We start from the raw sequence: 14,035 nt of genomic DNA, 5'->3' as shown, positions 1-14,035 counted from the left end.
GTCAACAAACTATTCTCTGCTGTGTTTTTAATTTTGGTTTCATCTTTTTTTTCTCCTTTTAAAATCACAATCTTCTTTTATTTGCAATATATAAATATTACATTTCCCCTATTCAGAAATAATAGTTTGCAGTCCACCAATTTTTAAATTGTGGCTGAATTTAAATATGCAATGCTATTTTGTTTTTCTTCACCCAGGAAGATGTGCTAAATGTGTTAAAAATCTTTTTTTTTAACAATCTACAATTTTAAATTCTGTAAATCTACACCCAGTCGGCTGTCTGTTCATATAAAAATGGCAAGTTTATTTAGGGCTGTCCTCCCTTCAGTCGATTATTCCGTTGATTTGGTGTTATTCTACTAAGATATATTTAGTAGATTTGTCATTTTTTCAAGCTTTTTTCAAGCTGAATGTCTAATTTCTAAGAAATACATGATCAAATATCTGTTAAAAACATGATTCAAAGTGGTGCTTTTGTATTATTCTTTGTGGAGAAACTCAGTTTTAAAGATCTGTTGATTAAATTAACTAATGTCTTAATCTGCAAAATCCTAGTAGGAATGTTAGTCGACTGAGAATTTCTTTACCAAAATTTCTAACACACAAAGATAAAAAAACCTCTATTATCCTCTCAACACACATGATGTATATTGATGTTTGGTTGTTTAAACCGCTAACTTTATTCTAAAACACAATAAACTACTTGAGATTAACTAATTGTCTGGGGGAACCAGACCAGAGAATATTTATTTTATTTTAAGTTCATGTTGTGGTTTCTTGATTGTGCATTCTTCTGATGCAATTTCCTAGTTTTGTGTAATGAAGCCTCTTTCTCTGTTGTTCCGTTTTCACTCACTTCCTCCGCGCAGGTTGATGACCAGACTCCCGTTGAGGACGGTGCAGCCTCTCAGATCCTGGGCAGCCGTGACAGAGTCCACAGTCTTCAGACCCTTACATACCTTGGGACAGAGCCCTGCGCAGGGAGTGCAGTTGAGCCTATAGAACAAAAGCAAAAAAACAAAACAATAATTTGTAAAATATTTCAAGAAAGTGTGTGATTACAATGCATGTTTGTGTTACAAATTACTGCTTGTACATGTGTTTGAAAGCCATTCTTGTTGCAGGCCAGACAGCAAAACAATAAGATGCTACAAAAAGCTCCGTAACGCTGAGGAACTAGTCAGGTGAAAAAAACACCAACAAAAAGAATAAAGCTCGACTTTTGTTTTGAATTAAGTGAAAATGAACTGATCCTAACCCTTCACCTTAGCAACCGAGTTAAGCAACTTGGCTTACATAATGTTTTCATAACAAGTTCCTTCTCATAACAGATATATGACCGTGGCCTTTTGTGTGGCAACCTTATTAACCTATTTCCTGAAGTGCCATCTGTACAATCCCCACTCTCATAACGCGGCGAGTGCAAACTTTGATGCTGTAAAACTCCAAAGTACACATCGGCCTCTGCAGCCTCCCGCAGCGGAGCGGACAGTTCAGATCTGTTAGCAGAGACAGGAGCAAGGTTTCATATTGAGGAGTTAAAGTAGGATTAGAACATGATGGGCTGTTTGCTCCGGGCCATTTTCCTGATTGTGTTTAAAGTATTTTTTGCTGCTGGCTGGTTTATGAGGTGAGGACGCCTTTGTTCAGTAGGACAATTACAGAAGAATGTGGTACTACTTTTGTGAATGTGAGATAATGGCTGCTAATGTATTTGACAGCGGTGGAAGAAGAATTCAGATCCATTACTTAAGTAAAAGTACTAATACCACACTGTGAAATGACTCCACTGCAAGTAAAAGTCCTGCATTCAAAACTTAAGAAAAAGTACAAAAGGATCAGCATCAAAATGTTCTTAAAGTATCAAAAGTAAAAGAACTCATGGAGAATGAACCCACTCTGATTGTTTTATGTATATCAAATATATTATGGAGTAGAAGTATAAAGTTACATAAAATGGAAATATAATATGAGCTATATAGAGTAAATTATAAGTGCCTCAAAATTGTTCTTAAGTATAGTACTTGATTAAATGTACTTAGTTACATTTCACGACTGGTATTTGATGGCACCTCTCATCTAATCTACAAAACACAGGTGACAGAAGTAGGGCTGGGCAATTAATTGAGAATTAATCGACATTCAAAACCTGTCGATGGCGATTATTTTGATTACTTCCCTTAAATATGTGACAGGGAAGCAACATGGAGAAGAAAGACAGAGCCAGCTGAGCAACTTCATCAGCTTGTATACAAGAAAAATGGCATTTCTGTCATTTGAACACATTTTGGCTTTAGGGAAGACGATACCGATCAAAAAGAAGTCAAATGAAACACTGCAGTAAAACTGTAAGAAACGCAAGTTATTTATTGTCTACTATTTTAGAGAAATTGATTTCTACTTTAAAACTAAAATGTGACGTTTTCATTTCAAGAGATGTTTTTATTTCAGTTCAAAATATTCAATAAATAAACACAAAATAGTTCATGTGTGTGTGTTTCCTCAATTTCAAAAAGCAAGAGCAAAAAACAAAATATTCGTTCCTTAACCGTAATCGAGATAAAATGTTCAATTAATCGTGATATTGACTTGAGGTCAAGCACTTGTAAATTAGATTAATGACAGCTTTCATCAACAAAACAAACCATCCATATGACACATGAGATAAAACAGCTAATAGTGTGCCTGTATCTTACAAATAAAAGGAGATTGTGGGCATCATCTCTTTATCTGTCTCATAACTCTCCTGATCTACCGTGACCTTTTTCCCTCTCTAGTGCCACATCTGCACTTTCAGGCTAGACACTCATAACGCCTCAGAGTGCACCGCTTATCCACAAAGCACTTTCATTTCCACAGCTTAGTTTGAAGCCAGCGACGGAAGATGTGATGCCAAGGAGAAGAGATAGGCCATAAGGGGAACAGAGAGAGAGTGGAAGTTTAACAGAAAAACAAAAGGCTGAGATATGAGCGAGGCAGGGTTCACCACAGGTCGACAGCAGCCTAAAGGTTTCGATGAGCTTGTTGATCCCAACACCTGGCAAGAAGCGATCGAATCTGCACACCGAGAGCCTGCTTTTAATGAAATTTGTTCAGGCAATATTCCAAAGATGTGAGCTGCTTCCACTTAAGCTACTGCTCTGCAATGTAGTCAAAAGGAAATTATACCATCATAAAAAATGTATTATCATACCTCAAGCATTCAGTTTAGAACGGGAACTGGCAGCAAATTCTGATGAAATATAAAAATGCTGTGTAATTCATTCATTCATTCATTATCCTTAGACCCTTATCCAAACCCGGGTCACGGGGAGTCGATCCCAGATGATTTTGGGCGAGCAGTGGGGTCCACCTGGACAGGTTGTCAGTTCATGCTCTCATTCACTCCTACGGGCAACTTAGAGTGACCATTTAAACCTAAGCTGCATGTTTTCGAACTGTGGGAAGAAGCCGGAGAACCTGGAGAGAACCCACGCTGACACGGGGAGAACAGGAATACTCCACACAGAAGAGCCACAAGCCGGATTCAAACCTGTGACACTCTTGCCGTGAGACAGGTGTGTTAACCACGACACACAATACTGTTTCTACCTTAGTAGATATTTTCCGGTTGTCTCGTTGTCACAAATCCAATTCCCTTTAAGTAACTTTATGTTACAGTTGTGACAGTTTTAAATGTAGAGCAGGAGGAGGCATCCTGTTAGCTCTAAATGCTTGAAATAATTGTTCTCAGGAGCCTTGAAGTTTCCATTTTGTAAGAATTGTATTTTATTTTATTGTTTGGAATCTTTAGTCTTTAACATAAGTGTTGTCTCAGGTGAGGCAGCTGTTTGTAGCCTATAAGCTCCAATTTAGAAATTAATAAAAAATTGGAACAGTGTGGATATTTTAAAACATTTCATCATTAAGTTTATATATACATATATATATATATATATGTACCTTGGGAATTTGAATCATTATGTCCTGGTCAAAGACAGATATTTAATAAAAATACTACTGGTCACATGTAAAAAAACAATAACAAGAAGATGGTATAAGGTCGAGCCACCAGCTGTGAATGAATGGTTAGAAATTATTAGAAAAATCCATAACATGGAGAATATGACATATAGACTTAGAATGAAGGAAAATGTCTTTTTGACTAAATGGGAGAAGTGGACGGGATGGGAAACAGTTGGGAATACTTGAAATGTATTTTATTCAAATTCTTTCCTCTTATATCTGTATACAGTGTAATTTAATAATGGACGCGTGTAGCCATGACTGTTGTACTTTCTTTCTTTTTGTTGTTCTCTTCTCAGTTGTATCTGATTTTTTCTTCCGCTTCACCCATAGGATGTAATACATGGATCTATATGTATACTTTGATGTTTGCATATGGAGCTGAAAATGTTCAATAAAAATTTAAGTTTAAAAAAAAAAAGTTATATATATATATATGCAGTTACCATAATAGAAGATTTTGGTCATAGACCTAATCGGAAGTTGAATATAAGCCTAAAATTGATAATGGTTGATCGGAAGTTGCTAGATTTATTATTTATTAGAAAAATGATGACAGAACAGACTCAGAATAAATGTTCAGATTAATTTTTGTGATCACAAGAATAGGAGAACTATTTACAGAACAAAGCTACTGAATGAGGATTCCCCTTCAGCCAGGTACGGATATTGAGATATTTTACTTGTGCTCGTGTAAAATACACTATCCGTAGCAGATACTTCCAGTTTAATATCGATTTACTGGAGACAGGATGACAAAAGGCAAAATTGTTTTGTGTCAGATTGTTATTTTTCATAAAAACACCTTCCTTTGTGGAAAAGAATCGGTGGCACTCTTTTCTTTGAACAGCAATGGCTCAGTGCACTTCACCCTCATCTGCTCCAGTGGATCTGGATCAGAGAGTCCCACTAGAAACCTCTAAGATGTGAAAGTACAGTGTGTAACTCCCTGAATGTGGGGCTGCAGACATTAGGTGCTTGGCGACCCCCCTGTGGATAAATAAAGGTTAAACTCACATGACTTTTCCTTGTCATCGCTGTGTCAGTGACAGACTGCCAGGACTACACTGCTGCAGTCACTTGCCAGACAGACTATCTGTTAGCAGCCAGCCAAGGATTCGAGGCCCTACACCCCGGGGCACTGACAGACTGCCCTGAATGCCTCTCTGACTCCCCTGGTGTTTTAACTGCTACCCACTCGTGTTGTAACAGAAGACAACAAGTCTTGAAGGATCCAGCTGCGTTTTCAACCTCTGCCCGAGCAGAATGCCTACAGCTGTCTAGAGTGTCTCGCAGGCACGCCCACACTAATCAGCGGTCCTGTCACGGTCAATGAAGGTGTCAAAGAAAGAGGTGATAAAGGTCACGGGCAGGTCAGCACAAGTACAACGCCCTTCTTTAGAGAGGGAAGTCTGCTCGGATGCAGCTTACAAAGATACACGCACAGCAGGTTGTAAATTACAGATGTAGAGAAAATAGAAAAAACACTACACGTCGTCTGTCTGTGTGTACAGCTCACACACTGCAATGCAGACACCGACGGCTGGTAAACAACCATCAATTTTGTGCAGTACATGAGCTAAAAAAGAAAATGTAGCAGATGGATATAGTCAAAATCAGAAACCTAGATTTTCCAGGCTTCCTACTATGCTGCACCACTTTGACCTAGCTGTCTGCGGTCTCACACAGAAAAAAAAAAAAAAGAATGTGTGTGTGTGCAGGGTGCTGTCTGAGCTCCATTTCTGCATTGTCACCATGTGCTACTATCACAGTGACTAGAGCCAAACTATGGCAGGAAATGCTGCAAGATTTCAACATTTTTCACAGATCAGGGACCTTTTTTTAAACAGATGTGTACATACACCACTTTCTAAGCCTAAATTGGTATTTCAAAAATTATGGACATCATGGAGTCAGAGCAATGGGTTACACAGATGGTGAGCCGGTGAATTAAAGCCAATTTGAAGAAAGCAAATGTGAGAAAAATCATTATACCTATAATAATAGAGCCAATTTTTGTATTTTTGTTATTACAGTTTCTAAATGTAATTTATGACGCTGTTAAATTGCTGCAAGACCTCTCTGTTAATATCGGTGTGCGCCTCCTTTTGGGTGCGACGAGCGAGAGATGAAACTGTTTTTGACCACAGTGAAAAGGTTGCTTTTGAAAGGTTAAACAACAACAAATATAGATTGGATCAGAATATCTCATCAGATAAAAACATGTTGTGCATTTTATATATTATTCCATCTATTCTTTTTCAATACATTTTGACGCTATGGCACTATTGGAAATGTTGAAATCCTAATACTAAGAATATTAGTCCAATCTTTATCTGCAACTGTGCATAAATACCAGGTTAAACAAAATAAATAGACAGGGAAAAAGAGAAGAAAAAAAAAAAGTTAAAATCTCACTAAATAAATGAGGCTTCCAAACTGAATCAGCAGTTTTTCTATGTAAAGGCAGATGATTAAATATTGACGTGTATGTGTGTGTATGCGTGCAGAATATCAAGCCTTCTCCACTGATCACACATCATTCCATCAGACCATCAGACCGGCGTGAGTGTCCACTTACGAGGAGGAGTTGACGGTGGTGTAGCCGGAGGGACACTCTTGGATGCAGGCACCGTTGTGAATGACGTATTCGTGGCAGTCGGCCCTCTTGCTGTGCTCCTTCTCCCTCGTGCATCTGTTGTGGAGATCCTGGCAGAAGGCGAAGGAGACGCAGCGCCAGCCCTTGTAGGTGAAGTGGTTTTCGGGGCAGCGATCCACGCAGTTTTCCTCGTGCTGGAGGCCGCGACATGCCACGCAGTGATTGGCTGAGTGGGGCTTCAGGCAGCCGCCCAGGCACTGGTCGTGGCAGCACTGGTCGTCCCTGGTGCAGGCGCGATGTTTACACTGAGCTGGGCACACTGGAGGTAAAAGAGGGACAACAAACTTAGTGAAGGGACAGTGAGACAAGTTCAAGAAAAGGTATTAAGGACTGAACGTGATCTAGAAATGCTTATCAGCATTCAAACACCACCATAAGTTAAAGAAATTTATAACATGGGAAAGGTTAACATTTTCCCTGAGATACAGTACTGAAAAAGGTGACCAATACTGGAAGAAATGGAGGGACTACATGTATGAGAGGTGATCGCATATTCTGTGTGGGAAAATCTTTTTATTTTATATTATTGTATTTTTCCCCTGGGTCAGGAGCGTTTCTCCCCCAGTATAAATATGTAAAAATATATTCCATTTCCGGTTGTTATGGGGTTCTTTTTTATTTTATTTTTTGTACCGGTGACCTTGTGGACAGCACAAACGAAGGTATTTTGTGTTTTGAGTTCTGCCAGCCCTTTGTTTAGAATAAAACCTGCCATTGTATTTTGCCATGGATGACCCTGTCTGATGTACCTGTTCTGTGTGTATAATTATGTGTTTGCGTTTTGTTTTTCACTGAAAAATCAATAAAAAGAAAGTTAAAAAAAAAACACCACCATAATATTTCAGTTTCAGTGACACAGGTGTTTTAATCTCCAGTGATGATATATCCGTATATATCCTACTCCACAGAAATTTCATGTGGTCAGATCTCTCAGTCAGCAGGAGGAAAATCCCTCCTCACTGCATTAGCCAGCAGCACAGGAGCCCATCTGTCACTGGCCAACAAGCATGTTGAATACAAACAGTGAGGATCCAATACTAGTTGACAAAAGACAGACACTTATCCAGTAGGCTTGGTGAAATTGAGACGGAGGGGGAAACCTGCCGATCGAAGCATACACTATTTTGTAAGGGAGACATGTGCAAGATGTCTTAGCTTGGCTTTTTTTCTTAATATTACAGCCTTTCACAAACATTTCAGGAGTGACTAAACTAATTAAAAATGTAGTTAATGTCAATGTCACTTTTTCTGTAGTGAGGGGTTATTCTTAAAGAAAAATAAAAAAAATGTTCCAGAAACCTTGGACTGTCCTAAAGGTGGCCACACAAATCATAGTGTCTGGTTGATTAGTTCCAGAACAATTATTCAACCAATCAACAGACTTGATAGACAATTAAAGTGCTAAAAGACGTATCATTTTCAGGCAAAAATGACTTTTGTGGAAATGACAGGTTTTCTCCTTTTCAGCTTCTGAAATGTGCAGTTTTTCTGCAGTTTTCGGTTTTATGTAATTGAAAATGAAATACTTTTGGATCCTGGACGGCATTCGCATCAAATTGGGAACTGCTGTGATAAACGCAGAGGTGTGTGTGTGGAACTGTTACTTAACAACATGCAGCAAATGGCCTCAGGGCAAGGAGTCAGCCTTTGTACATGGGGTGCACACGCTACCAGGTGAGTTACCTGGACAAAGCTGGACAAAACATGGACATTTAAGGTCTCCCTTTGTGTTCTGGAAAATTTTGATGGATGTTTTTCAATTTTTTCTGACGTTCAAAGATTAAATCATTAAAAAATAATCTAAAAAAACCCACTAATAATCCTTAGTTGAAGCCCTGCAGCTGTACAACACTGAGTCACAATTAACAATATCCAAATGACCTCACATGATGATTACAATGACACATTATAAATATCTCGGCATTGCAAGCCTGTAGCTGCAGTTGCTGTCATAAAAACAAACCCAAATCTAAAGTTGCTGCACAAAACAAATGCACCTCTTTCTAGCAACATGACCTACACAAGGTCTTTGTGAGCAGGCAGAAGAACTAAACACACTAAACTGACAGAGAGATACAGTGTCCTGACGGTCAACAAACACACACACACTGAAGTTCAGCGATGTTTCTGGGGGCGTAAACACGATCAGCTAAGGACAGAGACAAGTCTGTAGGTTGGCTGTTTGTGCATACGTCGGCATGTGTGTGCCCGTTCTGTAAATCAGCCCGTTGCATAACATTAGACTCTCAGGATTGGCAGGTGTGTGTGTGTGTGTGTGTGTGTGTGTGTGTGTGTGTGTGTAGGTGCACCAGAGTCTCAGTGTAGGTGTGAGAACAAGTGTGCAAGGATGGATGCAGGCTTCTCAGAGGTAAATACAGTCGACTGGCCATGTCTGCAGAGATTAGTTTGTCATCCACGAGAGCCACATTAAGTGAGTCTGACAGCAGGGGAGATAATGAGTCGCCAAGGTGAGGGGCAGGTTACAGGTCAGCCTGTAAAGTTGTGATTATGTGCGTCTTTTACGGGTCTGAACTAATAATCAGCCACATAAACCAAAACCAAGAAAAGGGAATTTGGGAGCCGCACTTCCCATCACGGGAGACAATTAATCTCTGTTCTTCTTTCGCTTGCTTTCTATAGTTGCATCTGTTTAAAACTGCTTGGTTTCATTAGTGTCATGAGGTCAGCCCTTAAATGAACAAAACAACATGGACCTCCGTGTCCCCTTACATTCACAGAGTTAAGCTCTTGAAGCTCATGAAGAGCGTGTGTTTGGGGTGGGCCGCAGCAACATGAGAATGGCAATGGTGGGGGGGGGGGGGGGGGGGGGGGGGGGTGAGGGGGCTAAAGGGGGCATGGTGCTAGAAAAACAAATGATATAACCACCTTTTATCTGCGCCAGCCTGCTAGTCTAAATAGCCTACCCCGCGTTCGGATTTACAAAGAGATGATTTCCAAGATGAAAAACCAAAATGTGCTCTTGATACTGTTTTCTTTCTGTGTCCTAAGTGTGTTTCAAGAGCTGCCCTTCAACTTTTCCTCCAATGCATGTACGCACACACACACACACACACACGCACACGCTTTGCTGTCTGCTCACACTGACTCCTGATCCTCCAGCCGGGCTCCATGTCAGAGCACAGGCCCAGCAGCAGATCCACCCTCAGCCTTAGCCAATGTGTTGGCTAGCTGTAGAAGCTAGCCATTCAAATGGTCTCTCCCATCTCCAAGGAAGACAGCCGCACAGTTTAACCCTTTGTGTGCCTCTCTCTTCTCTCCTAGCCAGTCACACAGCAGCAGTAACAGCAGCAATGGGAGGTATGCAGAGAGAGAGAGAGAGAGAAAAAAAAAAAAAACTACGGCACAAGAGGCACGTAGTAACAGTCTGGAGCTACTCCCCTCTTTCCGTTCCCTCAGTACTGTGAATCTACTATTAATTTAGAGCACAAGTAGTAACAAAAGTAATACTTTTGATTAGTCCTGGCATGGACGTAACTCTTTAGAAGTAAGGAACACAGCGTCTCTGGAAAGTCTTTTTATTCAGAAGTCCTTGTTGAAAGATACATGGTGCAATCAGTAGTAAATGGGTTCAAACTCGTGCTGAGACAATCATGTTTTGTTAGCATTGTGCTGAACAGCTCGGTGCCTCGGGTGATGAATCGTGTCTCATCATGTCCACAACTCATTAGCAGTTTTTACAGACTTCAACGGCCTAGAAACAACTGAAAGATTCCCACGTAGATCCAAATATCTGTTTGAACAATTGATGCCGCCTTCTACTAACTGACTGATCGGTTAAAGATTAAAAACAAGTATTTCAGAGACTTTGTTTATCTTTCTTCTCCCCCATTGTCATGTTTATTTTTTATGACGTTGGGTGAAAATGTTGTCGTTCTAAAGGGAGGGGAATTACTGTATGCATTTATGATGAGGTGCCTTAGGCCTTATATTATGATGGTGAATACAATTTGGCCAACTTCTGGTGACGGGAAACCACAAAGGCCTGTTTTGATTTGAAAAACTTTATTAAAGCTTTAACAATTAGCCATTAAACTATTTGTCAATCAACATACAAATTAACCAGCAACAATTGATAACCAGTTAAGCATTTCGGGTGTAAAACCAAGCATAAATCCCCTAATATTGACTGGTTCCAGCTTATTGCAAACCTAGTTTAAATATATGCTTCAGAACTTTTGAGGGTTGTTTTTTTTTACATTTGGTGGACAATTTTACCGATTCATCAAAAATAACGACAAAAGAAAAACAGATCAATAGATACTGACCGTGCTGCAGTGGGACAGAGGTTTCACTTTGAAAGACCAATGTAAACAGTTTTCCACAAAGGAAAGTTACAAAATGTTTATGTATGCTGTCAGTTATTTCAGTTAGAGAGAAAAAAATCAGTATTGGCATAAAATCAGAATCAGCAGGTCAGACTTTAGAAACTGAAAATCAGAAATGGCGTGCATCTTTAAAAACAACTGCTAGTTTTAGACCTACATTGCATCTCATTTAGGTTACAATTAAAGTTTAAACAACTTGTCTATTTATAGATTAGTGAAAAGACAGAATTCTCTCAGACATTAGGAAACTCTTTTCATAATCATAATAATTGTTTTTCAAGTTTGAATGCCCCAAAATGTATCTGGCTCCAGCTTCTCCCATGAGAACAGTATTTCAATTTAAATTCAATGTTTCGATTTTGAACTGCTGGTTGAACAAAAAAAATTGCCATTGAAAAGTCACATCCATCTTACCGAACTTATAATGGGCAATTTTTTTGACATTTCAGTCTGACTAGATAATAAAAGAAGATAAAAAATACTTGTCAGTTGCTGTAAGGTAAATGTTATACATTTGTTTTTTAACAGTGACTCCAGTTGATGCGGACTTTCAAAAAAGAAAAAAGACAAACAAGGGTTAATATGGGTCACTCAATTTCAGTTGCTGATATCGAGCTTCAGCAATGTTTTGAGCCACCTGAGAGAAAAGCAGCCTGCCACTTTAATGAAGCACCAAAACAAACCACTCATTGTCCAAAAAGATTTGTACAGTTCACTTCGCCAGCAGCTGACTTGGCTGTGTCTGCCGAGTTAAAATCAATGCTGATCGTTGGTCCTAAATTAGCGGTGGTTTTATTCACAATCAGACATCACAGAGGCTTTCATAATATCAATGACAGTGACCACACTGGAGGAGATTGACTTGTTTCTTGTGTGCTTGTCAGAAAGGTTTTCAAGGTCGAGACCCTGAGGACCTTTGAGATAGGGGCCACCCCACGCCATCTTTGATCTCCCGGAGCGAGAAGGACGCTGAGGAGACTGTTTGGAGGAGTATGTCATTCTTTCCTTAAAACATGCAAATCTCTAAATACAGGCCCAGCTTCTTTATTATCATTACAGCCCCTTCAGTAAGCAGCATTCATAAAGAGCAGAGGTCTTTTCTCAGTGTGTCAATTAGTTATGCTCAGCTTGAGTTTGCTCTTGTCAGCATCACAACGACTTATCTTCCATTTGGACAGTGTATAATCACCTGACAACAATAAATCAATGGGATTTTTGGTAGACAAGTGCTGGGTTGGCAGTTGGACTTAGGTCTGTTTACGACTTGGCTACATGTAGGCTGAATGTGTGTCTGAACTCCTTATCCGTATTACTCTGGTTCCTCTAGCCCACTGGTCAGGGGCCTGTGTGATCTCTTGTCATGCGGTTTGTGCAAAGTGCAGCGGGATCACATGAAGGCCGGGGAATAATGCTGCACAAATGCTTCGCTCTTTATCTCATCAGCAGTTGCATGAGAGCGGAGCGGAGGCACACAATGAGATGCTCAATCCCCTAAAACCCCCGAAACAAACATCAACAAGAAAACCAACACAACTCCAAGCCCCTGTGTGACAGAGAATAATGCACCCTGTCAGGGCGCTGCCAACTTGGAAATGGGAGGTGAAGAAACAGATTTGCGCAGCGTGCCAGCCGACGGCGAGTTTCATCAACGTGGGGTGTCGAAAAGGCAGAAAGAATTCACATCGCTTGCAAGGAATGACTCATACAGTTCATAAACGGTTCCTTGTCTGCTGTCTGCAGCCAACGCACACACACTGAGTTATCTATTTCTATGTTTCTTGTTTCTACCAACATCAAAATGCAAACCAGAAAGCCATTACTAATGGATTTATACAGGCAAGGAGGACCACACTTCACTTTACCCTAAACTCAGAGATTTCTGCCTAGAATAAAGAGCCTACGTACTTGTCATTAACCACAATACGCCCTCAAATCATTTTGTGGTGAGTTTTTCCAGGTTTCTGTCTTTGGCAGTGATGAAACAGCATAATCAGGCTTTCTGCGTTGAGATCATATTAGACCCGAGAAAATGCCAAACGGGAAAGCGGTGGTGCGCTGCTGGGTAATTAAAATTCCACGGCCATGACAAGGGTAGTATTTAGTTTCTTATGAAAGAGAGTTTTTGCTGAAGGCCCAGAAGAGAAGAATCTAAAGAAGAACAAATAAGGTTCTTTTTTGAAACTATCAAAGTTTCCACACTTTCCACAATTTAAAATAAACTGGCAGAATAAAAGAGGAGCAACTTGAGCACTAGGTTAAATGCCAAAATTGAACTTTGAAGGTTGATTCATGTTTCAAATGTGACATGCATTGCTTGGCACTCGTTGCTTGTACAGCACAACAGCTGACATTTAGATATTTAGGGATGATGAGGTCATGCATTAAATATGGAAAAGGCAAAAGAAAAAGGCAAAAAGCTAGCTGACCTGCTGGTATAGTAAAGGCTTGTAGTCATTAATGTCTATTCATTTTGGATATATCATTATTTCAGTCTTTAAAATGTCATAAAAGCAAAATCATTACATGTACAATATACAGGTTTTTGTAGTGCTTTAAGAGTAAAAATTAAGCACATTTCAAGCATATTCAACCTAAACCAGAACTGGTGAGACTATTAAAACCTTTATAATTGCATCTAGATTGTTACTATAAATGCAATTACGAAAGATAAAGTTGACACAGTACATTCATTTCCACAGCATTCATTGAATATTGACACCTTACTAATTTTAGCAGCTGTTCAGAGGATATCCAGTTATAAATGACAAGTTAACACAAGAAATTAACTTATTAACTTTAACTTTGAAACTGTAATGGTGTCAAAGAACAGACAGCCTTGAAATCGTTTAAAAAACATGTGCACAACATGTACACCTGAATATAACTATCTATACTTTAATCTGCTTGCTAGAATACCTGGAAGATATAGTACCAAGTAAGCCTATTTTATAACAGGACATAATGTGTGCGCCATGAAGAGAGAGCAAAGGTGTTAATGGGTGTTATTTCTACGTGTAAATCTTTG

General features: G+C 39.5%; 1 protein-coding gene across 1 annotated transcript in view; it reads right to left on the bottom strand.

Moving 5' to 3' along the window:
• Window positions 1-14,035, bottom strand: part of insra (insulin receptor a) — a 66,585-nt gene that overhangs the window by 26,954 nt on the left and 25,596 nt on the right. The window contains exons 3-4 of the mRNA XM_059344089.1: window positions 6,587-6,923; window positions 857-996 (exon numbers count right to left, since the gene is read on the bottom strand). Of these exons, the coding sequence (XP_059200072.1) occupies window positions 857-996; window positions 6,587-6,923 (477 nt within the window). The remainder of the gene's footprint in view (window positions 1-856; window positions 997-6,586; window positions 6,924-14,035) is intronic.

The sequence above is a fragment of the Centropristis striata genome, chromosome 11, assembly GCF_030273125.1.
Source record: "Centropristis striata isolate RG_2023a ecotype Rhode Island chromosome 11, C.striata_1.0, whole genome shotgun sequence".
NCBI classification, from domain to species: Eukaryota; Metazoa; Chordata; class Actinopteri; order Perciformes; family Serranidae; genus Centropristis; species Centropristis striata.
Note: the sequence above shows the minus strand (reverse complement) of the source record. Positions and strands in the feature narration are given on the sequence as shown.